Below are 26424 nucleotides of genomic sequence, written 5' to 3'. Positions count from 1 at the left end.
TTTTTCGGTCTGTGTGTGTCTGAGAGAGAACACAAAAGCAAAACCTTACAGGGTCAACAACAACACTCAGGTGACATTGATTTGAGACCGCATAATAGCAACAAGATGCAACTATGTTAAACAGATGTTTTATATGACATTTGTGAAGGGCTTTGAAGAGAGCAAGCAAACATTTTAGGTATTTGTTTGATTATTCAGGCACTAAGAAGTGATTTAGAAAATATTTTAACATAAGTGTATAATTGTGTAAAGATTCAGGTGGGGAGCTGCGTCAGCATGCGTAGGCTGCAAAGGAACAAGTAACAGGTTTATTCCATGCTGAAAAAAAGAAGAAAGAGAACACAACGTTTCGGCCGTGGAGCCTTCTTCAGGTGTCAATAAACATTGTGTAAAGATGTTTATGGAGAAGCCCTTTTAAATGAACAGAAATAAAACAATCAAGGGTACATTTTACATTTTTACTTATTTATTTTTTTCCATGATATAGTGCTTGTACATTTTTTCCTTAAACACCAAATATACACAGACATCTTAAGACAACACACACATATTGCTTTCCTGTAACACGATTCATTGTTGAAGTGGGGGCACTACCTATAGGATGGACCACACACTTGAAATGAAATAAAAGGATAAAAAGGCCCTCAGATAAAGAAGTTTCAAGAACGGTGACCCACAGATGTAGCTACTGCACAGCACTACACGGATGAGGAATGATTTTTTTTTTAAATACCTGACCATAAATAGATTTTATCATCTTTGAGCACATATTTATATACCTTGATTGATTTTTTTTTTAGTTTAAAAAAAAAGGAAAGAAAAAAAACAAAAAAAGATACAGAAGCCCCCCTCCCCTTGTCAAGACAACAGAAAGGGGTTTTACCTCATCACAACGACTAGAGATGCCAAAGTGGATTAATCCACAGTTAAAACAATTTAGAGGTCAATTAAAGGTATCTCGGTTAATCTGCAGTCAACATTAAAACGACATCTAGGAGGGAGTGCGAGAGGGAGCTCTGCTTTATTTGAAATCCAGCAAGTTGCAGTCGATCTTGTAGTACACGTAGGGGTAGTACTCCTGCTGGCTGAGGTTCAGGCCAGGGATGTCCATGGACGCCTGCATCGGAACAAAGAAAGAAAGAGGTGACGACGAGCTCGTTCACCCAGTACAGCTATTACCAAAACCACTCATGGTAACTGGGTGGGGACTGAAGGCATCTGGCTTCAAAGCATTAAAAAAAAAAAGTTAGAGAACCTCACATAATTGTCTCTTCAAACATAGAACCGAATGTTTAAAAGAGAAAATTATTTGGCAACTACAACATTAGCTTCAAATTAAGAGAGAGCTTGTTGGGAAAAGCACAGCAGGTAAAAACATCTCTGAGCTTTTACTGGCGGGAGGTCACGGAGAGATCAACGCCTTTTACAACAGGCCATTTGTCACACTTCAACATAGGTAATGAGCACCATATACTGTACATGAAAAAATCAGCACTTCCGATCAAGATCAAAAATAGGACTTCAGGACAGGACTAAAATAACTGTATTAGAAAACACAAATTCACTGATGTTAAAACTAGGATTAGACAAGAGCTCAGGGTTAATTCAGGACTTCCTCAATTAGGCTTAAAACCTCTTTCTTAGGTGATTATTTTGAAACACTACAGGTAGCCTTTACCATTTGATAAGCCATTTACTGGGGATTACAGTTCCAATACCGAACCCCACGGAAAAGAGCGGGTATGAAGCTACATACTGCAATCAGCTAGACAAAGTCCACTTGAAGGCTTTCTTATAGTTGTGACAGGCCACGTAATGGTCTCAGCATCTTTGAAGATATTTTTTTCCTCCCACATAAACACATTTTAATTTGACAAGCAAAAAGACGGCCTGTTCCAGTGTTAACTGCCCCCCCCCCCCCCGGATGAAACCACCGCAGTCGCGAGTCTGCGTGGCGGTTAGCGACACTGCAGCGACTGGAATTGCACCGCGCCCCGCCTCTGTCCCAGAACGTCACTCACGTCGATGATGGCGGCTGCACTGCTGTCCAGGTGCTTGTAGAGGTCGTACAGCACCTCCCGCAGCTTCTTCATGGTCTTTTTGCTGGGCTGTAGCAGCATAGCCTGGAAATTCACAGGCAGCCCGTACCTGCGCACACAACAGCACCTCAGCCCCGAAGTCACGGCTAGGAAACTCGGCGGCGACCAAGACAAGAACACCAGAAAGGCCAAGAAGCGAGATGAAGTCTCCTAGGGGTCTCGTGTGCCTTTAACCACATGGCCAGGTAGCTTGTTCCAGCCTCCCGCACCCTTCGGGGGTAAGGAGCTGCCCCCTGCTCTCGGTTTCAAAAGTACTTCCACGTGAAACATTTACTTTGCAAATAAAACTTAAAACATACTGGAATCCTTTAATGAAGTTTTGTAAGAACATATGGTTAATTTCCCCTAAGGCACCAGCGTGACTGTATTGTCAATGGCGATGGTCAAGATTGCTTGACAACGATGTTTCTCTACAGGTGTACCGTGGCCCAGTGGTGTGCCTGGAGACATGAGCAGGTGTTCCACAGTATTGTGGAAGTCGCATGTGAGAATAATGTAAAAATCGGTTCAACGTTTATATATATAAATCAGTCTTGTGGAGTAGGGAATGTGTGGTGTGGCACATTCAGTATAAACACGAGAGACGGAGGCCACGCTCCGAGACTGTACCTGTGGAAGCGCGTTTGACACAAGTTCACTTTCACAACTTTGACGGCGTCTCTCATCAATTCCACCGTCACAGTACACACTGATGTAAGTTTCAAAAATGTGCTGGGGCCGGTTTTGTGTATGTGTGGAATTTTCTACATAAGAGTGTTGCGGGATGCATAATGTTGTGAGGTACTGCCTTGCAAAAAGAAGAGCCAGCTACAGGACCAAAGGCACATCCTGCAGCATCTCCCACTGCGACGACAGAGCTATAACGCTCTGAGCACGGTCCTTACCTTAAGACAGACTCCACGAAAACCCTTAGTGCTTTTATGTGGATCCAGGCGATAAAACCTTCACTGAAGTTGACCTTGAGCCACCGAACCAAAGGCCCCTGTGGAAAGTCAAGCACACCAAGCTAAGCACTGGTTCTGCTGGAGAACAAGCTCCATCAGGATGCACGAGAATCATTTCCCTGTGTACATCACAAACATCACAAGTGACATGTGGATATTCAAAGTTGTTAACAAATGAACAATGGACTGAAGCACAAAAATATTAAGTCAAAGCTTCTAGAATAAAATTCACTCCTTGGATTTCGTTCCATCTCTGCAGACACACCTGGAGGGCTTTTCCAAATACACTACACTACGGTACTGCTGTTACTCTCACCTGCTACTGCTTTCACAGGCTATAACACTCCCTAGCGCCCCTGTAACTGTAGGCTGATGTACAGCCAAGGGGTCAAGGGGAAAATCAGAGGGAGTTACAGCTGAAAACATCTGGGAAGGGATGTGAAAAACTGTGGTACTGCTTGCTGACTGGATAACAGTTGTTTTGGGGGCTCTGAACAAGCTTAACGTTTAAAAGTAAGTCACTGCAAAAGGAGTAGCCCAGTTTCTCTCACATCTCAGCTCTGTTATCTCCATCACCACACAGGAGAGCAGCATACTTCACAAGCAGTTTGTTTAGAGGGGCTTTGGAAAAGGGCACATTAGTGCATTTCAGGCCACTAAGGAGGCAGAAAACACAAAAATACATACAAACTGCTTTTTCTTGTCAGTGGAGAGTCGTGTCATTTCCTCCTTGTCTGCCTTCATCTCTTCCTCGTTGTACTGAAAGTCTCTCACCGTGAACCTGCAACGTGATGCAGTCAGCTGGGTTGAAGAGGCTGCCTGTGCTTCTTTCAATGGCCTGGCTGGTAAGCAGACATTCCAGGCACTTCAACCCCCCGCCACACACACCCATTAGAGACAGTAACAAAAGGCTCTGAAACACTGAAAAACCCCCAAACAGATCTCTTACTTGTTTTCTCTGGCCTTGTGCCTGAAGTCGTCCACAGCCTTCCGGAACAGAGTCACACTGAACAGGCCACTTTCCTGATCCTCAAACAGCAGACTTCAGGGAAGAGTGACGGGGAGGTTAACGTCACATTTCACACAAACTAGACCTTTACACTGCTTGTGCAGGTGAACGCCGGTGAAAACAGAAATATGACAACCACTGTACACCGCACTGTGAAGAAATTTCCAAATAGGTACCATCAGCGTTTTAAATTATAGATGTTAATATTTTGATGACCCACAAAACAATTTCTGATGTATATTGTATGATTTTTAACTAACTGCATTCTGTAGGGAGCAAAACAAAGACTTTTGCATAATCTCTTCTAAATACTCTAGGCTAATGTCAATGCTATGATCACAATACGTCATGTCCTTTTAATTAACAGAAAAAATACCCAAACAAAGAAGGCCTCTGAAAAGGATAAAATCTGAATAGTAATATCTGGAGCAATTCTAAATGTTTTAAAAAATATCAAACACTGCACCTTCAATGAAGGACTTTCAAAAAATACCACAGTGCTTTAAAGAAGTCTGATAAACTGAATATTACGTGTAAAGCATCATGCTTAATATTTATGTAAATCCTTGAGTAACCAAATGGAGTCTGTATTCCATACAATACTCAGTGACAAGAATTCAAGCCCATGTTTGCAGGCTGCATACTGAAATGTATATATCTTGAGACGTTCACAGAATTTCCACAAGCTCTGAAGTACTTGCATTTTTTCCATTTCCCAGTAGACTGCATGTGAGCAAAGGCTGAATTTAACAGCAAGTTAGCTTTGTTAATGTACGGCATCCTTCAACACGCCAAGACGATCACAGACAAACAAGATTACTTTTGTCTATTATGGCTCCTACGGCTAGATATTAAATACGACGAGTAGCACAGACTGAAGGCCCCCTTGTGGTACTTTCTTACTGACGTTTGCTGTATTATGACTTTGCGGTATGGAGAGCTCTCTCTCTCTCAGGAAAAACTGCATTTGTCAGCTGTGAACAGGTGAGAAACTTCAATCTGTTTCCTTAGATACCCGGTCTTCTAATCACACGGGTCAGCTGCTCCTTTCTTACTTATCTGATCCTCACCAACATGAAAAACGTCAGTGAATGGACAGAGCAGTCCCAAATGGCGACGCTCAGGGAAAAACTATCTATTCAATTTTATCTCTGCCAGAGATTTCAGATTTCTTTGTTAAATCAATAAGTACAAAGAGACTGTTTTTCAACAGTAGTGTTAAAGCGTTTACCTTGGCAATTTCCAAATGTAATTTCTGATCTTTAAGCACCAGCCTGGCCGCTTGAGGCCCTGAATGAGTTTCACACACTGTCACTCCCAAAGCTGTTCCCAGGATGTAGAAGGTGCCTGACACAGCAGCAACGTTAAGACCCACAGAGGGCATCTGTGGCGAGTGAATAATTGAAGCTGCTGAGGGGAAGGATTAAGCCTGCTGCTTCTGCTTCGGCTGAAAGGTACCCCTTGGCCAAGAGGGCCACAACACAGCAACAGCTGCAGCAGAGAGGCCCCTGCTGGGGAGGCTCCTGGTGTAACACGTCGGCGCGGGTCTCCATTATCACTGACGGCCATGAACTCTGGGTAATGAGCACAGGTACGAAGCGGAGGAGATGGGGTGTCGTCACAGGGCTGCGGGGCTCACTCTCCAGGACTGCTGACTGGGGTAGAGTCAGCCCTGACTCAGATCAGTAAGAGCCAGCTGAGGCGGGCCGGACAGTGCTCCAGGCCCGTCCCACTAGATGGAGGCCTTGAGGCTGACCCAAGGCATGCTGGAGGGACCGCCGCACAATACATACCGCTGAATTACAGTGGTGTGAAAAAGTGTTTGCCCCCTTCCTGATTTCTTATTTTTTTGCATGTTTGTCACACTGAAATGTTTCAGATCATCAAACAAATTGAAATATTAGACAAAGATAACACAAGTAAACACAAAATGCAGTTTTTAAATGAAGGTTTTTATTATTAAGGGAAAAAAAAAATCCAAACCTACATGGCCCTATGTGAAAAAGTGATTGCCCCCTAAACCTAATAACTGGTTGGGCCACCCTTAGCAGCAACAACTGCAATCAAGCGTTTGCGATAACTGGCAATGAGTCTTTTACAGCGCTGTGGAGGAATTTTGGCCCACTCATCTTTGCAGAATTGTTGTAATTCAGCCACATTGGAGGGTTTTCGAGCCTTAACCGCTTTTTTAAGGTCATGCCACAACATCTCAATCGGATTCAGGTCAGGACTTTGACTAGGCCACTCCAAAGTCTTCATTTTGTTTTTCTTAAGCCATTCAGAGGTGGACTTGCTGGTGTGTTTTGGATCATTGTCCTGCTGCAGAACCCAAGTGCGCTTCAGCTTGAGGTCATGAACAGATAGCTGGACATTCTCCTTCAGGATTTTTTGGTAGACAGCAGAATTCATGGTTCCATTTACCACAGCAAGTCTTCCAGGTCCTGAAGCAGCAAAACAGCCCCAGACCATCACACTACCACCACCATATTTTACTGTTGGTATGATGTTCCTTTTCTGAAATGCTGTGTTACTTTTACGCCAGATGTAATGGGACACACACCTTCCAAAAAGTTCAACTTTTGTCTCGTCAGTCCACAGAGTATTTTCCCAAAAGTCTTGGGGATCATCAAGATGTTTTCTGGCAAAACTGAGATGAGCCTTTATGTTCTTTTTGCTCAGCAGTGGTTTTCGTTTTGGAACTCTGCCATGCAGGCCATTTTTGCCCAGTCTCTTTCTTATGGTGGAGTCATGAACACTGACCTTAACTGAGGCAAGTGAAGCCTGCAGTTCTTTGGATGTTGTTGTGGGGTTTTTTCTGACCTCTTGGATGAGTCGTCGCTGCGCTCTTGGGGTAATTTTGGTCGGCCGGCCACTCCTGGGAAGGTTCACCACTGTTCCATGTTTTCGCCATTTGTGGATAATGGCTCTCACTGTGGTTCGCTGGAGTCCCAAAGCTTTAGAAATGGCTTTATAACCTTTTCCAGACTGATAAATCTCAATTACTCTGAAATCTAGCATGATGTCTAGCTTTTGAGGATCTTTTGGTCTACTTCACTTTGTCAGGCAGGTCCTATTTAAGTGATTCTTGATTGAGAACAGGTGTGGCAGTAATCAGGCCTGGGTGTGGCTAGAGAAATTGAACTCAGCTTTCCAAAGATGTGATAAACCACAGTTGATTTATGTTTTAACAGGGGGGGCAATCACTTTTTCACACAGGGCCATGTAGGTTTGGATTTTTTTTCCCTTAATAATAAAACATCTTCATTAAAAACTGCATTGTGTGTTTACTTGTGTTATCTTTGTCTAATATTTCAATTTGTTTGATGATCTGAAACATTTCAGTGTGACAAACATGCAAAAAAATAAGAAATCAGGAAGGGGGCAAACACTTTTTCACACCACTGTATAAGAAATTATTTCATCTTAGGGGAATGGCCCTGAAGGGGGACACACACCAGCACAATCAAGGCTGTAACATCAGTGCTTAAGTGTGTTGAAGAATGTAGGAGATAATTACTGGACTATATTAATTTAGCTATAAACTGCCTGTATCAGCGACCAAAATGCCTCTAAATCTGTTGAAGTCTGAGAGAACTGGCTTTATAAAAACTGCAGGAATGGATTTACTCCTAATGAGGCGGTCAAGAGAAGGAGTTGTGATGCCACGGGGGTAGTGGCCACCAGAGTGGGCGTAAAAACAGGCAGGTCCGCCCCTCACGGCCTGCTGGGGAACTTTTTCGCACTCTTTTACTACTTTTGCGTGCACTCACCTCCAAGAGTGGTCATGAACATGGCCCCCTTCCTTGGGATCCTAGGACACGCATCACACATACGCCGAGATCTCTAGGAAGTATTCAGCGTGCTCTTAAAGCCCTCCCACAGCCAAGTCTCATCAGCGCTCACTCCTCTCAGCTGTAGCTGCCAGGGCAATGCATCGCTCTCCATCGAGAGCCCCGCCCCCACGCCACACATGCCCCGTGTGATACCGCAGAGAGATCAGCTTGAAAGAACAGGACGAGAACCACCCGAGTCTGAAACAATCCAACCTGGCACGCACCACATGAGCGTGTACCGTGTACAAAAGAGTGGGAAATTGCCAGCAGTCTGTGTGACCTGTGGGGCAGCCCCAGCACTGTGCTGCTGTGTGTAATGAGCTCAAGAAAGGCTGAACCTGCACAGGGCCCTCTCCTGCTTCTCTGACGAAATTCCCAACAGGCCCGTTTAACCGTGCCCAGAAATTCCCAGCAGTCTCAGCATAAGGAAATCCCGGCTCTTGGGTATGACTTCCAGTAGATGTGCCTTAGAATCGCCTGCCTGACATGAGCAGGATTTAAATGCCCTACCCACAGTGCTGTGTGTTGCTTTTTGGGGCAGCTGTGAATTGCTCACCTTGAAACTTTTGACTTTATTGGGAGCGAGAGAAAATGTGGATCTCCAGGCAAAAGCTAAAGGCTACTTACTTGGTGGACCGAGGAACCACCATCTCGGCAAGGGTCTCGTATGTCCTCTGCCAGTCAGCGTAACTTGTCCTGATAGGGGTAAGCAAGGAAATTAAACACAGGCAATTCTCAAGAGCCACTGCACTGCAGTCTAAAGAAAAAGAATTTTTCCAAAGAAAGCTAAATGAAGTGAAAAGCTGTCTGAAATTCATCAGAACCGTAAGGCAGCAGCTCAGAGACACTGTTTTAACTGGCAAAGAGCAGATTTTGAAGCAGACAACAAGAAAATAAGTTGTTAAACAAGATCTCAATGACTTTTCTGGAAAACAAATTAAATGAAGTGTACTTACGCAGATAAACAACTAGTAGGGTAAGTTAATGAAGGCAAAGATGAACCACCTTCAGATTAAACAGAGGCTTGAAAAGGTTGTAGGAATATCTGCTACAAATGTAACAGTTTGCTTAACAAGGATTTATGTTTACACTGGATCCTACGGCTGTTTTTAGCCTGTTAGTCATCTCGTATTCATGCAGCTCGGTAACATCAATAAAAAAAGGGAAAAAAAATCACAAAACAGAATAATTAGGCCAAAAATAAACTCCGCCTACAACAACCTGGATGTAGGCTCTTTTTAGTTATATTAATTACACCAAAACCCAAGACAAACATGTCTCATTCCTGAATGTGCCAAGATTCTATAAACTGCCCAGAACGTAAACCTACATAAAGTTCTCATCTCTCAAGGTAATTCAGGCACACAAGGTACTTTTAAACTTTAGCTCTTACAAACCAGGAAGCATTCACCAAAGACAAATTGGTTCAAACAGGTTTCTTAATAAATAATTCACTTCTTAAACTGACCGGGGATGGGACTAAAAACACAATTTCAAAAATGTCTCAAAACATGACACAACATGATAGGTTTAGAGGAACCTTTCAGTTAGCACCTGATGAAGAGCTAAAACCAGCTGATTGGAACTTTTTCACCTAATTGAGTCATTTGAGTAATTAAAATCTGAGATGTTGTGAAAACCAGCAACACTCACAGCACACCAGAACCAGGGCTGCTTGGATTGTCACTCAGACTTCTGTTGTGCCACTGTTAGACACAAGGGGGCACTAAATCCTCTTTTCTACAAAGGCATCCCCTCCATAAAATCAATGCTCAAAATCAGACTTCAGCTTAATGGCCTTTATTAATTCTACCCTACATCAGCTGATTGTAAATGAGCTACTAATAGACAAGCTGAAATTAAAAAGCACGATAAACGCTTATCTGGATCTGCAGGTCTTTAGCTCTGAGCCCAGAAAAACCCTGTAGAAGGAGAGATCTCTTCACTTTCCTGCCACTGCATGACACATAAGGAATAATATAACTGAACATTGTAGCTGGAAACACTTTAAACAAAATAATTGGTTTGTGAACCTACTGTTTATTATTATGGTTTATTAACAAAGCAATAGGCGCTTGAACCGATTACCAAAACCTATTTGTTATTTCAAACATATTTATTACGCTCTGAAATGGCATAAAATGTCTCTAAAACTGCAGATGCGTGCACGTCTGACACTGTACAGGCCACAGCAAGGCCCTGAACCCAGTGGTTCCCGCATGGCCATGAATATGATTCATTCCTCATTTCCTTCAGTCAGAAGAGCAAAGAAACATTTCAGCTGCCTGCATGGGTCCCATGGGTCTGTACAGCGTTGATGCTCTCTGCATTTTTCTTGTTAGAAAGGAATAAATGTTCAACACTAATGTATTTGACAGACACATTATGCAAAGCAACTTCATTTTGCAACTTCATTCCGGTGGAATTCTTGCTCGGGTTTCCCCTGAAATTCGAACCCACAACCCTCCAGTCACGAGTCCAGACCCCCCAGCCCTTCTCCTGTTGCCTCCTGGTTTTTGAACCCCTTAGAGACACGAGAGGCTTTCTGATGATGTAAAGTGAGCAGGATGGTAAGTGCTTAACGACTCTGATGTTATAAAGGAAAACTTTCAGCAGAAAGTGTGGCTTCTGTGACAGCTCTCGTTCCATAGCTCTTTAGCCGCTCTCTGCAAAAATATAGTGTTTGAAATGCTCCTTCTTTCCTGTTGGATCTTAATTTGATATTAAAATTTTAAAAAAGCACAATTATATGACGTCTACTTACTTTGGAACAACGACCAGCAAGGTTATGAGGTATTCCGAGTCTAATACAAAGTCTTCTTTCTTCACGATATCAGCCAGACTCCGCGTTAACAAACTCCCCCTAGTGGTAAAAGTGTGGTACAACAAAAGGCTTTGCTGTCAGTTTTTCCAACACTGCAGTTGTCTTATTTAAAAAAGTAAAGAACTGAACATTTTCAGTTGTATTTAAATGTGTTTATTTGCTAGCAGAACTCCCCTCAGTAAAGTATAGATCAGTAGACATTTTACCAAATTGTAAGTTCATAGTTGGCAATTTAATTAGCATCAATACACTTGCCTAAAACCCCTTACACATTCCTTTCATTCATAGGTAACAAAAGAATAAAATTTGAAAAACGAAAATATAGACATTGATAAAGGAAATATTAATGGATAGAGAAAAGTGAGAATTTATAAACTAACATTTAATTGTCACAGAAAATACGCACAACTAATTGTATTACACATTAAGTCACAATACAAGTCGATAAACAAGTTAACACCTGTCTGTGATCAGTGATGGGAGAGAGAGAGCAGTCGAGTATACAGGAGTTAACACCTGTCTGTCTTCAGTGATGGGAGAGAGCAGTCGAGTATACAGGAGTTAACACCTGTCTGTCTTCAGTGATGCGAGAGAGCAGTCGAGTATACAGGAGTTAACACCTGTCTGTCTTCAGTGATGGGAGAGAGCAGTCGAGTATACAGGAGTTAACACCTGTCTGTGATCAGTGATGGGAGAAAGAGCAGTCGAGCATACAGGAGTTAACACCTGTCTGTGATCAGTGATGGGAGAGAGAGCAGTCGAGTATACAGGAGTTAACACCTGTCTGTCTTCAGTGATGGGAGAGAGCAGTCGAGTATACAGGAGTTAACACCTGTCTGTCTTCAGTGATGGGAGAGAGCAGTCGAGTATACAGGAGTTAACACCTGTCTGTGATCAGTGATGGGAGAAAGAGCAGTCGAGCATACAGGAGTTAACACCTGTCTGTGATCAGTGATGGGAGAGAGCAGTCGAGTATATAGGAGTTAACACCTGTCTGTGTTCAGTGATGGGAGAGAGAGCAGTCGAGTATATAGGAGTTAACACCTGTCTGTGTTCAGTGATGGGAGAGAGAGCAGTCGAGTATATAGGATTTAACACCTGTCTGTGTTCAGTGATGGGAGAGAGAGCAGTCGAGTATATAGGATTTAACACCTGTCTGTGTTCAGTGATGGAAAAGAGAGCAGTCGAGTATATAGGATTTAACACCTGTCTGTGATCAGTGATGGTAGAGAGAGCAGTCGAGTATACAGGATTTAACACCTGTCTGTGACCAGTGATGGGAGAGAGAGCAGTCGAGTATATAGGAGTTAACACCTGTCTGTGACCAGTGATGGGAGAGAGAGCAGTCGAGTATACAGGAGTTAACATCTGTCTGTGACCAGTGATGGGAGAGAGAGCAGTCGAGTATATAGGAGTTAACACCTGTCTGTGACCAGTGATGGGAGAGAGAGCAGTCGAGTATACAGGAGTTAATGCCTGTCTATGACCAGTGGGGGGCGACGTTGATGCGATCAGTGTTGGGGGTGAGCAGTGTGCAGCTTTCTGCCCGGGTCACGAGAGCCTGCCCTGAGGTACTCACGCATTCTTTCTCTCCAGGTTCTGCAGATTCCCCTTCAGGCTATTGTAGGCCGATGCTCTTGACTTCAAATCATTGTCAATCTGTGTAACTTGCTGCAGAGCACAAGCAGAGCATAGGACCGATGTGAGAAAACATGAAGCAATAATATCCAGAGTCAACCTGTTTACCAAAACCGCCACCACCAGGCTGCTTCATACAGCCAGACTCACCTTGGAGATGATTTCCGAAATGTTCTTCAGTGACTGTTTAATGGGGTACTTCGCCATGTCCCACTGGAACCTTGTGATGTAAGTGACCAAATCCACTAGGGGGAAAAAATGAAAGGTTTTATCACCTTTAGCCAATGCTTTCAAGATGCATTTCTCTAAAACTAGATTCTAGTAGTTGACCATGAAGATCTCACTTGCAGTACCGGTGGACTGGTAGCATCACGGCGAAGCTCCTGTGAAAGCGCATATAGCAGTCATGCAGGGAAAGACGCTCGGATAATTTGCTACAAAAAGCCAAACAAGCAACACTGACTGAATTGCCTCCTTATTGGAGCATATTCTGTTGCAGCGTTATGTAATCTACTCCAGACCTCTGCTTGCATGAGCTCTCGACACAGGCAATTTGAAAACGAGGGCAGTGCAGTTACCACGCCTTCACCTTCACCGAAGTCCCCTCAGTAACGGGCAGCGCTGAGAGTCCTACCTCCACTGGCCAGCAGGTTCTCCTGTACTTTGTCTCGACTGTCCTCCAGCACGTCGGCCATATACTGAGCCACCTTCTTCACCACGCTGGAGATGGGTGGAGGGAAAAAAAAAATCGACGTCTGATCACCACGACCAGGAGAAGAAGGATAACTCGTCGGCTGGTGCTGTACGCAGGGCCCCTTCAATACTGGGGAAGGATGTTAGAGCCCCCCTGTCTGTATCTGAACTTCTCTGGGCATCGGATTTTGACATGTTCCCCAAATTAAAATGTATGAATGGGAAACAATCAAGAACATTGATCAAAGCTCTTGAATTTGAATGAGATCCAATAACTCCTGGTTACTAATTTTGATCCGACCTACATAGTTTAGGGATACAATTACCAAGCGTTGCACCACGCCATCCAGGCCCCAGAGAGTTTCCGGAGAAAAAACATTCAGAAAGGAGCAAAAAAACACTCATCCTAAACCTGACCTGGGCCCCAAAATCCAGCGCTGAACCTAACAATTGTCTAAGTAGTGTGTGAATGCTAACCCTAACCCTACCTGGGGTGTCAACTCAGCATTTCCGCGATCTGTCTGAACTTCTCTGGGCATCGGATTTTGACATGTTCCCCAAAACAAAAAGTATGAATGGAAACAATCGAGATCACTGATCAAGGCTCTTGCATTTGAATGAGGTTTACGTCATCGAGCTGCAGCGGAGAGCCACTGCCATGACAGGCGAGTTTACTGCCGCCGTGACAACCCGAAATGGAGGAGGGATGAAAGCTTCTCCACCTTCCACACTGCGCGTGAGGGTAGATGCCCTCTGGGAGTTTTTTTAAATGCCTGTGCTGACAATATGAAGTCGTGTACAGTGTATACTTTTTAGGGTTGTATCGCTCGCAACTAAAAGGTATCCACAGCCAGCTGTTGTAGCCATGGTTTGTCTCCCTAAGAGACCAGTGTCTCCCTGACCCTGACAAGGAGTCCAAATCCTCCTTCAGAGAAAAGGAATCTTCCTGCTGATTTTTTGCTGTATTTCACAGAGCTTTCCGTGCGGATGTGACACGAGTCATGTCTGCAGAGATGGGCACGTGCTGTGCGTGTGCAGGATAATTCTTGCTTCTTCGGCAGGGCAGTCTCTGACATCAGCTGCTGGACATGGCACATCAGGCCTTCAGTATCAACAGCACCCCAGCCCTGCAGCTTGCTCATATGGTCGCGAGGACTTTGCATCAGGGCATGAAAAACCGCTACGACACCACTACAACAGGCCAAGATCTAGGCTAATTGTTGAAAGTACTCCAGGAGAACAAGATACAAAAAACTTTTCTGTGAACCATTTTTTTAGGCTTTAATTTTTTAAAATCAGAACAGTCCCCCCTGCCCACCACTGATGGTCCCGATCTCTAAGTTTCTATCCAAAGGACCGTCAGGAAGGAATCGGACAGCTACGACAGAAGGCATCGTACAGTCCACAGTGAGCTATGCCCCTCCATGCCTGCTCCTCCTCCCCTGTGGATCTGGGACGTCGGAAGCTCCTGACATCAGGATATGATGGGATTCAGCAATGTCAGGGGAGAGAATGTGTTGGCACGCAATAATTTTTTATTTTAACCTGCAGTGAAACCAGGAAGCTAATTCCATTTACACTGCCCTGATAGGCCAAGATCCCTGTTATGTACTGAAAGTATTCATGGAGAACAAGGAATATCCAATAAAAAAAGAAACCTGTTTCCAAAATGTATCCAAAGATGCCCATGGACAACATGTACAAAAACGACGGGGGAAATCTGAATTCCTTGGACAGATGCACACGAAAATGTAGCATTTCTTATCTCCTTTGGTGACATATGGCCTGGCAATGTCAAAGTTTCCACTGTCCAGAGCAGAGTCTCACTTTATTTTTTTTTAATGAGATCGGAATAATTTAACGATGATCTACACTCCACAGGGGAGTCATCACTCCCAGCTTTGAGATTTACATGAGGTTACCCAGATGAAAAAAGCTGTCTTAAACATTAGACTATTTTTAGGGAAGAATTTATAAAAAGACAATCAATGGAAAAACATACCAAATCTGCTGTGCCTTAGTGCAAACCCAAATGGATGGCACATTGAATCACCTCCTTTGACTTCTAATTTTTGCACTTCAGGCTTATTTGTTCTGATACCTCCTTCTAAAAAGACTTGGATACTTCATATGTTGAAGGTGTCAAAAGGAATCCAAGCATAAATCAAAAGGATTCTGTACAATGTGTATATTCAAAAAGGCCAGATCAAATATTCTAGCCAGGACAGTAAGAAGAGGAGGGATTGATCGGTCTCTTAGAGAGAGAGAGACATTTCACACGCTACCAGTCTGTATCATCACAGAGGAAAAGATGTACTATAAGTGTGATTTATGAGCATAAAGTTGTCCAGATGTTAAAAATAGACCTTTAAAATTTCCAGCGGCCCTTTGTCATCAGTCTAAATATTATGGAAGAAAAAAAAAACACCGATGTCACCACACAGCAAACTGCTACCTTTAGCCAGTTGGTATATAATAGTTGCACCGCTCTATGAAATTCCACATTTGAGTTAAAAAAGAAAAAATCCACCGGCATAACTGAACACTGCAAACTAGGCCACCTAAAATGGTATGTGACAATCTAATACACTTGGATAAACGAATATGGACACCTCTTTCAATTTATTATTGTTTCTATAAGCACAGCCAGTCACAAAAGTATTAAGTCTGGCCCAACAGCATTATGGTCAGTGACGCGCTGCCGCCAGAAATGCAATTTGGACAGCCTTACCATTTTGGCCTGAGTTTGAATCATGCTTCCTGTGTGTTTCTGCAAGATCTGCACTCTTCAAACACAGCCAGCACTGGCGGTTGATCCCATCAAGTTTGTAAAAACGCACAAAGCTGGAAGGCATGCTTGATAGGAGCCATTCAAAAGCAGTGAGCATACATTACAGTTACCTCATTAAGACAACAGTTTTACGACTACTGCCATACTTATTTGTAACTCAAGAAGCTTGTAAAAAAAAAGACCAAAGAAGAACCTAACATGAGCTTAGAAGACCACTGCTCTTCAATGAGCAGTAATTAATACCTTCAAGGAAGGCCAGTATTTTTCACTGATCTCATTACTGTTAAAACATAGTGTGGATCCCTCCCTCTTTTGTAATAACAGCAGTAGTAATTGCTATTTTATACCGCACCTTTCATTTCTCAGTGCATCATCTCAAGAGATCTCACAATTAAACAGTTCTGATTACCCTCCAGCAGAGTAACGATTGTAGTAAAACTGTAGTAAAAAGGTTTTAGTATTAAAATGTTTGAAGTGTTTGTATGAATCACTTTTACACAGGTCTTTTCAAGGCAGAGGGTTTTAACGGTATGGGACAAACCCAAGCATTGAAAAATGCACACAGAGGCAGTAAGATCTGATCAAAGCTTACCTCTCCACGAAAGAATCAAGTTTGGCCAGCTCGTCAGATAATCCCACCAGGACATCCAATGTTCCCACCTGAGAAAGATAAATAATTTACTCATGCATTGGTAGCAAACAACCGGGCGTATTGACAGCGCAATCTGAATGAATCATGACCCTGGATCCCATATGTCAGACTAATGAACAGCCTCCACTTAACTAAAGCCAGTCAATCCTTTTAAAAAGAGTTGCACAGCACACTGCAGGGAAAAGTCACACAAGCATGTAAAAGGCCAAACAGAAACTAAAAAGGCCAAATCCTTCCATTATGATGGCTATTATTTTGCAGAGTTAGACAAGTTAGATCAACTCATCTAACACAACACGTGTTTGAAAGGCTTTGACAGGAACTGATAAAGTCAGCCCAGAGAACCCCATGACCCTGGGGTCAGGAGTCATGACCCACGTCCTTACACAAAGAATCATGGTGCTGTGCAACAGGCTGCCCAGTTACCTCCTGGAAGCAAATTTTCTTAAGGATCCTTCCAAGAGAACACTGGACGATAACCATGGATTAACAAGCTACTAGTGACCAAGCCAGACTGGGTCTTCCCCACATTATGCCACAGTCTTATCTTTCTTATGTTCTCGATAGTGTTAAAGAGAACGCAAAATCCCAGAAGTCAAGTATACATTTATACAAAACTGGAACGAGAGGGAAACGCTCCTCTAAAACTGCTTCTTAAAAGCAAGCTTAGGTTGTCACGTTGCGTGACAAATGGATGTCACCCAGCCACAGTGGGATTTCTTTTGTGGCGATCTCCTCATGCATAGCCAATTCTCCCACGGGATCAGGGCGCGAGGCAGAAAAGGGCGTCTCGTATGGCCTTTTGTCTGCAGGAAGGCTCTCGGGCCGGTGCAGGCTGCTCACCTTCAGGTCGGGAATATTGAACTTGTGGTTGGTAGAGAGGTTGTTGTTCCGAGTGGTGGCCACCATGAGCTTGTCCCACGTCTGCTGGCAGGTCTTCTCTCCAGGGGCCGAGATCAACCAGAACTCAGTCATGGCTGCAGGCGGTGGTCACGGGGGACTGGAGAAATGGGTTCAACTGCAAGATCAAACAGGCTTTGCTGAAGAGGGATGAGAAAATAACAGCACTGGTGCAAGCCTAACATAAATAGGTAAATCCGGAAACCTGAGGCCCTTTTTTAGGAATAGATTTTTGGTTATATTTGCAGAAAACAAAACAATGCAACATCATTTCACTGGGTCACAATCCCCCTCAAGGTCCAGGGCACCCCAGTAATCAGGTCAAGCAGCCAGGAGAAACATTTAATTTTTAACTTAACCTGCATATTCGCAATGAAGAAACAATAGCATATATACAGCTGGATAAATGGCTTCTTGTAGAAAATAATTCCAGGCGTCTTGGAAATGGTTATGGAAACACAGACAAAAACTGCAATGAAGTATATCACAACAGAGTCACACGCTGATACAGCACCCTGTGATTGATATACAAGCAGAACCACACCTGCATAAAGACCCAGGAATACAAAAAGAACGCCATTTCTCCTGAATACCAAGACTAATGCATATAAGTCAAAGCCCTTTGCCTGTGAAGGCTATTTGATGTGAGCTACACACTGTTATGTTGCAGTTTGCAGTCCAAATATGTTTTGGCTCAGGCAGCGTCTTGATCTTGAGGCACTGACCAGAGAAATTTAAACTGGTAGAATTTCATAAGCAGAAAGGGATGGTGTTCTCTGATGTTTGACAATTCAATGTTGCGTTCAGAACAGTTAGATGTGCACTGATGCCTTGTCGTGTCAATGGGTATTCGGCTTCCCAGAATGCTTTGCCAAGGCGACATAACCACATGCAAAGGCTGAATTGAGTGTCTTAACTGAAACGTACATGTTTAGACTACTTTGCTTAAATGGATCTGCTACTGTTGTAGAAGCAGTGTTGACACACATGGCTGTGGCTGCTGTAGGTCATTTGGTGATGACGATACCACATGATGATTTGTTGCAGGATTGTGCAACATGGAATTTCTTAATCTCAGCTTATTTCCTCATGGTAGTCCTTGAGCTGTCTGGTCTCTCTGGAGTAGTTCTTGCTGGAATTGTAATGGCAAGGAGCCTTCTGAAATAATAATAATAATAATGATTCCTTACACTTATATAGCGTTTTTCTGGACACTCCACCCAAAGCGCTTTACAGGTAATGGGGACTCCCCTCCATCACCAGTGTGCAGCCCCACCTGGATGATGCAGCAGCAGCCATAGTGCACCAGTACGCTCCCCACACACCAGCTCTCAGTGGGGAGGAGAGCAGAGTAATGAAGCCAATTCAGAGATGGGGATTATTAGGAGGCCGTGACTGGAAAAGCCCAATGGGAAATTTGGCCAGGATGCGGGGGTTACACCCCTACTCTTTTTGAGAAATGCCCTGGGATTTTTAAGAAGACACCACAGAAAATAATAAGTGAATACAGGCAATCACACAGGAAAATCAAACCAGACATGAGAAAACAAAACCGCAGATGTTGCAAACTGCTTTACTAGATCTGATTTTGGGGGGGTGGGGGTTGGGGGGTGCAGTGTTGGAGTGGCGGAGTGCTGCTGCTGCTGCTGTCAGATCTTTAATGTGTTAATCCAACGCTGACATTCCCTCTATGAAAATGATTTCATACCTCCACAGTCCAGGACCCTCATGAGTGGAGAGCAATAGACAGTGGTAAGAAGATGAAACCCCTTGACTGCACCCAGAAGTCTCAGGACTCGAGACTCCAGATCAGCAGCAGAGCCGGGACACGAACCGGCACTACAGACTGCAGCTGGAGGCATCTTCTAAACGAGCCACCTGGACACTTCTCTTTCACTCTTTTAGTGCACAATGATGCGACGCCAGATGTATAAAGGGCTCTTGGTTCACCTCCTCCCCACCTTAGGTTTCCCTGATTCGCATCATTTCACAAACACATCCATAATTTATGATAATTACGTCAAGTAAGCTCGCCACTTCCGACAGAAGTTGTCTTCCAGCACAAATCATAGGGATTTGACATTGTGTGAATGTCTTTTTAAGACAAAACACTATTTTAAAGTGTCCAATTTTCAATTTAACAAAAACTCTTCTATTCTTTGGGAATATTTCATTTAAAGCATGTAAAAATGTTTTTAAATGCCTTCTGTGTTACAGTCTTATGCTTTTTAGTTAGGCTGTAAGAAAGCAAACTTTCTATTGTGTTTGTTACACACATAGGTAAGGACATGGGAAATGGTCTAGGACATTTGTTGAAAACCTTGTTTGAATATGTCTCACTCTTTAGGTGTCATTTTAATACACTGTACATCACGCTTTTCTAGAATGAAACAGGCCCAGTACAGGGGACCTGTTCCAACATCTCCTAAGGGTTTGTGACTTAACACCGCAAGTATGCTTGATTAGAAATACAAGCAGGTGTGAAGTTCCCGATTATTTTAATCCTGAATATGTAAAAGTACTTTTTTAAGTACCTTTGATAACCTAATGTCCGGTAACCTGCCTCACTGCAGTTTAAGTCTTCAATCTGTTCTACTGGGACAGTTAGGCTACTGCCCACCCACACGCATTAAAATGCTTCCCTGTTAGAAAACATGATGACGGACATTTTCTGAGACCGCAAAGCTTTCTCATGTCCAAGCTGAGCAACACGCTGTGCATCCTAAAGAAACATTTTTGATTCCATACACAAATTAATATCGCAACGGTTCATATTGCATGTGGGAGCTGTACTGGGCTTGCCACTAGCATGTTGAGAAACGCAGTTTACTATGTCCTTGTAAAACTACAATCAATGACCTTTCCTTTGCCACTTGCTGGCCACTACAGTTTTTCAATGTACTTATATAAAATACTGTAATCTTCTCTTCCATATATTACTCACGAGGTATAGCAGCTTAATTATTCTTTTCCAACCTTAGGTCAGCGTGGTGCTCACTGAGTCACCATCCACACTGCCATGACTCCATGCAGCCACACAGACGCATGGAGTATAACAACTCATCATGCACGCCATCACAACAGAGGAGCACAGATAAAAACCTCATCCAAATACATTCATCCCGTTACATCCCACCGTCGCCACCAAACACAACGCAATTAACAATCAGATCTGCATTCTTATTGCATGCCTTGTTATAACGGGACCCTATCAAACTATTTCACATTTTGATCCAGTGTTAAAACCTAGTTATTTGTCAAGTTTTTCTGCTAATCTCGCTGATGTGATTTAAAATACAAAAAGCCCACATTTTCTGAATTCTTAAAAAAAATTACTGCAGTGAAATGACACTAGTCTCCTCTAAAGCAAAGGTAAAAGCCTTTCATTCTGTGTTGAACATGCACTACAAATGCATAACATTTGTATATCTCCGAACTAGTTAAAGTATGTAACATACCTAATATGAAGACCTAGGTCAGGGGTCTCAAACTACTGTCTTCTGACTTTGTCTCACCCGCCCGCTCAATTAGATACTTGGTCTATTTATTTAAATAACTAGTTACTACTCAGGACCAGATACAGAGCGCACTGGTTGAGTTCATCCCAATCATGTTCTGTCAGGTCGTGAGGTTGTGTGGTCAGGCCACAGCACAGAAGTGTATTTTTCCCCACAGTGTCCCCAGAGGCAGCACGAGATGCTGCACCACTGTCTCAGGAAATGCTTCTCACTTTCGGACAAATGTTCATCGCCACAGACATGCAAAAGCCCCCACCCCCCCCCGGGGGAATCGTGATATATTCTTTTTCCAAGGAAGTCAAGTGCAGTCAGTCGACTGGCCCAACAGAAATGGTGCAGTGGTTCTCTTCCACGTCCTGGCCAGTCACATGAACCTTAATGAGCGTGTGTGAGCTCCCCTCAGCTGATCCCTCAAGCCCACTTCCTCCACACAGACCTTGTGCTAGGAACTGGGGGTGCAATATGCAAGCACACTGCAGCCTTTAAAACAAGTGAAGGACAGCACCACAATATGAACCCCACTGGTATTCTGCAGCACTCAATGAAAGGCACACCCTTTCCAAATATGGGTGTCTATTTTGCTATGTCTAGCCTCTTCTAGACAGTGTGTTGAGAGATAAAGCTTGAAATCCAACTCATACAGCTGATGTTCTAATCCAGCGATTCTGATTCTGGCTCCTGACTGTCCGTGGTGTCTTCTGGCTTTCTCTCTAGCCACATTCTCAATTGCGACCACATTCATTCCAACTGTCTATTTGAGGTGTCTTGTTAGAGTTACCTTCAGCTCCTAAAGCGCCTTGTAGGGTTTCCCAATTGAAAAAGAAAAACACTGCCAAATCCAGAGTTTAAGGACTCTGATCGTTGGAATGCATTGGCTGACATGACACCAACTGCCCTTCAGCAGAAGAAAAAACACTGTGGGAGTGTCTGATAGTTCCTCATTCCCACTTGTTACTGTTCCTTAGAAACTGATCACCTACTAAGAGCTGTGTCATTAGAAGCAAGATCAGCATTAGCAAGTGCAGAAAAGATTAAATGCTCTGCATGCAGAAATCATTGGAAATCATATAGTTTTAAGTATGAATGAACTCCCGGAGATACAGCACTCCATCACAACCCGGACTGATAACCAGTGGACTATCCTGACTATTACTAAAACTAATAATAATCCTTATTCTCTACAGAGCGTTGAGTCCTGGTCCTGCGGAGCCACAATGCACCAGGTCTTACAGATCACCTTACTCGGCAGTAGTCTTCACAGAGTGGAGAGGCACAGTCCTCGCTTAGCTATTCCAGTGTTGGCTATATATTCCATAGAATCCTATCCTAAGTCCAGATTCTAAGGTCCCTTCTTATTTCGTTAATAATAATGAGAAATATTTCAATCATTTCAAGGGCAGCACAGTGCCATAGTGGTTAGCAATAGCACTGCTGTCTTGCAGCACTGGGGACCTGGGTTGAGGTCCTTAGGTGCCAACTTCATTTAGTCTGCATGCTCTCCCCATGTTCACATGGGTCTCCCCCACACTCCAAAAACAAGCTGGTAGGTTAATGGACTTCCAGCGAAACTGACCCTGGTGCTGGTTTGTGCGTGCGTGTCCCCTGTGATGGACTGGTGTCCACTCCAGTGTGTGTCCTGCCTTGTGCCTATTCCTTCTCGGGACAGCTCCAGGCCGCTGTGACCCTGAACTGGATAAGCGGTTCCTGGAAGTGATGGTGATTAAAACCATTTCTTGAGGCCCAGCTGACAGGCCTAGATGTTTGTTAAATGAGAAGCACACTTCAGGCTGACATCCTAGGATTCCACTTTTGCAAGACTTAAGATTTTTTTCACTTCCCCAAAAATCTCGCGTCAGAGCATTATCCTATCTGACAAAACCCACAAGACGACTATGAACGCTGTGCTTATTGGCGGTAGCAAGAGCAATGGTATTTGTAGCTGTACGTCTGTGTTCACCTAACAAATCTGTACTTTCAATATTAAACCGTCGTTTAAGGCTATCCTTAAACTGTATCATCTGTCCAAATCAAAAAATAAAAAAACGCAAGTGTAAGATAAATAGGTAACGTACAGAAATGCGGAGTTTATTTCAAAAGATTCGGGGTTTGAAAAGAAAAATCTCATTTTTTGTGCACACCGACGACGATGCGTTAACCCTTAATCTCGGGTTGCGCACGGCCTCTCCAACATTAAGAAACAGCCATTCGTCGCTCGCTGTGGCTAGCAACGCAAGAATCAAAAAGCTAAAATAAAAAAAAATGACATCGAGTATTTACTAAATCTGCAATACCTACCCTTGAATGAAAATCAATGAATATTTTATGCAGTGTATAATAAGTATTAACCCCTCCTCACCTTGCAACATCAAAAACAACATTGCTGTTATCAGTTTATCGCTCCGAAAGCAGCAGGACGACAACAATACACTTACCCGTGTTGGGAGTGAAAACGTGTGTTTGTCCACGGGGCAATCAGCGGCAATGATGGTTACAATTTAATATTCATAATTGTCAATCAGTTTTTCATTTCAGGTCTTTCCAGAGAGCATCACATTCACAGTCAGCTGATCCAACGAGAAGCAGAACTTCTGCGCACACCTGACTGCGCATGTGCCCTCCCCGAGGGGGGGAGGGGAGGAAAGTCCTGGGAAAATTCTTTAGCGACATCTACTGGACCGGAGGTCGAATAGAAGCGATACTCTGCTTATTCTTTGTAGGTTTCTACAGCGACACCTGCTGGAATATTTCCTTCGATGGCCACTATCATCATGCTTGTACTAAAACACGTTTTAATAGAGACAGTACCAAGCCATGTCTAATGGTCCAACTTTAATCTCCTACGTTTTGCATGTAGTTTGTAGAGCCCTGTAGAAATATACACATAATATATCATTTCGGAGCTACGAAATGCAGACAAATCAAAACTTTAATGGACTCTGTAGTCACAAATTGCAAATGGCAGCTTAGTTGATTTTTTTTTTTAATTCAGAATTTTTCTTCACTACAGAATGCAAAGCAGTGGTGGATATGTGTCTTTTCTGAACTAACCTCATGACCTCCGCTATATGTATTCGGACTGATTTTCTAAATTTACTCAACAGTTTTCAAAGTTCTTTTTCCCATCTTTAAAATCCCATAAGATCATTCTCCACCCTGATTTAAGGTTTGGGTGGCACAGTGGTAAAGTGGTTCGCAGTGTTGCCTTGCAGTGCTGGGGCTCTGGGTTCAGATCCAGACCTGGGGTGCTACCTGGGTGAAATTTGTGTGGGTTTCCTCACCACAGTCCAAAAACATACGGTTCGGTTAACTGGCTTCTGGGAAAGTTGTGTGTGTGTGTCCTGCGATGGACTCGCGTCCTGTCCAGGGTGTATCCTGCCTCATGCCCATTGCTTGCCAGGATAGGCTCTGGCTACCCTGTGATCCAGAAATGGAGGAAACAGAAAATGGACAGATAGACTAAGGTTCACAGTGTGAATAAAAAAACTGTCTTACTGAATCAAGATCCTTTTTCTTCATTGGTTCTAGTTTGGCAAGTTAATTTTTGTTTCTCCTGCCAGAGCAACTTTAATACTGTGAAAAGCAGGAGTCCGTGATTCAGAAGACACAAATGGAAGCTAGGTAGAAACTCATTTACAACTGAGAAATGGAAACCTTTTACACAAAGGTTTGTGGGAGTATGGAACAAGCTATCCTGCCATATTGTTGAAGCTGATACTCTGGCTTCATTCTTGGATCAATGAACTACTAATGACCCAACATGGTAGATAGACCAGATAACTTCCTCTCATTTGTAATCTTTGTTACACTTACTGATAATATAATTATATGTCATGATAATTCATAATTTACATATCATCTCCTTTAATATGACTTAGGATGCATACAGTGAAGTTTAATTCCAAGATGCTTTTTTTCTTCATTCTATCTAATAAGTGTGTTTAATTTCCCAGGAATAATTCCCAGAAAAAATACATCTCTGATCGTCTGGACAGTTTGAATGACAAATATGAAAGTCACTGGGTTTTCTATAGGAAAACAATTAAGACTCAAGTCAACCTGATCATATTGTTTAATCCCATGACCATCCACGTCAGTGTGTTTTAGCTCCTGTACCGCAGTGAAGGAATCATGACCATCAAGGCACAGATAAGACTGTTTCCTCTTTAAAACAGGTGTGTTCTTTAGAGGTGTTAAGGGGATTGTGTAAATTGAAAAGAATAGCTAGATGTGATCCTCTTTTCACTCCTGTGACTCTGACCTTTAAAAGCAAGGATCTAGGAAAAATGCAATTTGACTTAAGTAATCCAGGACAAATGCTCGATTGTGTGGTAAATGTGGAATCCTGAAAAACAAGTCAGGTGTCAAGCTTGTTCATGTTCATCTTTCCAGCTCTTTCCCCTTCCTTCCTCCACCCTCTGCCCGTTCATTGTGATCACCTTACACTGTACATTAGACACTGACGATAAAACCTGGGCAATGCGATCCCATTTGGTAGCTAATTAGCACTCTACAAGGGTGGCATGGTGGCACAGTGGTCAGCATTGCTGCCTTGCAGCGCTGGTGCCCTGGGTTCAATTTCTGTCTGCTTGGAGTCTGTATATTGTTCGTGTTTTCACCAGGTGCTCCGGTTTCCTTGCAGAGGTCTAAAGACGTACTGGCAGGTTAATTGGCTCCTGGGAAAACTGGCCCTGGTGTGAGTGTGTGTGTCTGTGTGAGTCCTGCAATGGACTGGCGTCCTGTCCAGGGTGTACCCTGCCTTGTGCCCCTTGCTTGATAGGGGATGGGCCCCAGCTCCCCCGTGACCCTGAATTGGAAGAAGTGGTTACAAAATCGGTGGCTGACTACCACTGTGTATTTTTTGTGCATTGCTTTTTTTAAAAAGACACCTTTTGAAAAATATAGTTGGCAAATTGTGCTGAGGCTTTTGTGTTTGCTGGCTAGTGCTTCACTCAGACTCTAACGTGTCAGGAGTGGCACAGGCGCAGAACTCAACGATGTAGATTAACTTTCCTGATCATCACAACCCAGCAAACACATGCTAAACGATTTCCGATGACAATCCAAAGCTTTAAACAGTTTGTGATTAAGTCATCTGCATGCACACGATTAACTAGTCTGTTAATCAGGGAGCAGTGCTAATTCAAAACAACTGTTATCTTGTGAGGTTCTCGTGTTACCATGCTACCCTGGAGTCAAAGAACATTTTCCAAAGGATTTTCCAGCCCGAGTACCGAAGCTCACTAAGACTATGAGGAGCCTGGCCGTGCTCTTTTGGCGGGTAGGAGCTGAAAGTGCTGAATCTGCTCCTGTATTCTCTGCAATCCTGCGACCTTTGGCCTCATGACAGGGGTCTGGGGCAGGGGCACGGTCCTGTCTGTTTTCAAAGGGCTACAAGCGCGCCAGCATCTCCCCTCTGAGCCCTCAAGCAGGACTACGACTGGCAGGGGTCTTAAAGGAGTCACTTGTTTTCTAAATTTGGAATCGCAGAGGGCTTCCTGACTCTGGGAGTCTCCTTCTCAGAAT

At 43.5% G+C, this 26424-nt stretch overlaps 1 protein-coding gene across 2 annotated transcripts; it reads right to left on the bottom strand.

Moving 5' to 3' along the window:
* Positions 1 to 448: 448 nt before the first annotated feature.
* atp6v1c1b (ATPase H+ transporting V1 subunit C1b) lies at positions 449 to 23528 on the bottom strand. 2 transcript variants are annotated; one of them, XM_088928511.1, is made up of 14 exons: positions 23334 to 23494; positions 18311 to 18541; positions 17327 to 17501; positions 16424 to 16491; positions 12982 to 13067; positions 12498 to 12592; positions 12289 to 12380; positions 10650 to 10748; positions 8513 to 8581; positions 3993 to 4085; positions 3731 to 3824; positions 2984 to 3081; positions 2022 to 2148; positions 449 to 1117 (listed from the first exon to the last, which is right to left on the bottom strand). In XM_088928511.1, the coding sequence occupies exons 3-14, from the start codon at positions 17456 to 17458 to the stop codon at positions 1022 to 1024; spliced, it is 1149 nt and encodes a 382-aa protein (XP_088784637.1). In that variant the 5' UTR covers positions 17459 to 17501; positions 18311 to 18541; positions 23334 to 23494; the 3' UTR covers positions 449 to 1021. The 2 variants fall into 2 exon arrangements, with proteins under 2 accessions (XP_088784637.1, XP_088784636.1); XM_088928510.1 differs by lacking the exon at positions 18311 to 18541 and having other exon boundaries at positions 23334 to 23528.
* Positions 23529 to 26424: the final 2896 nt, after the last annotated feature.

This window comes from Atractosteus spatula, chromosome 12 (genome assembly GCF_055471065.1).
Source record: "Atractosteus spatula isolate fAtrSpa1 chromosome 12, fAtrSpa1.hap1, whole genome shotgun sequence".
In the NCBI taxonomy this organism is placed as follows: Eukaryota; Metazoa; Chordata; class Actinopteri; order Semionotiformes; family Lepisosteidae; genus Atractosteus; species Atractosteus spatula.
The sequence above is the reverse complement of the archived record's forward strand: the minus strand, read 5'-3'. Positions and strand labels throughout refer to the sequence as shown.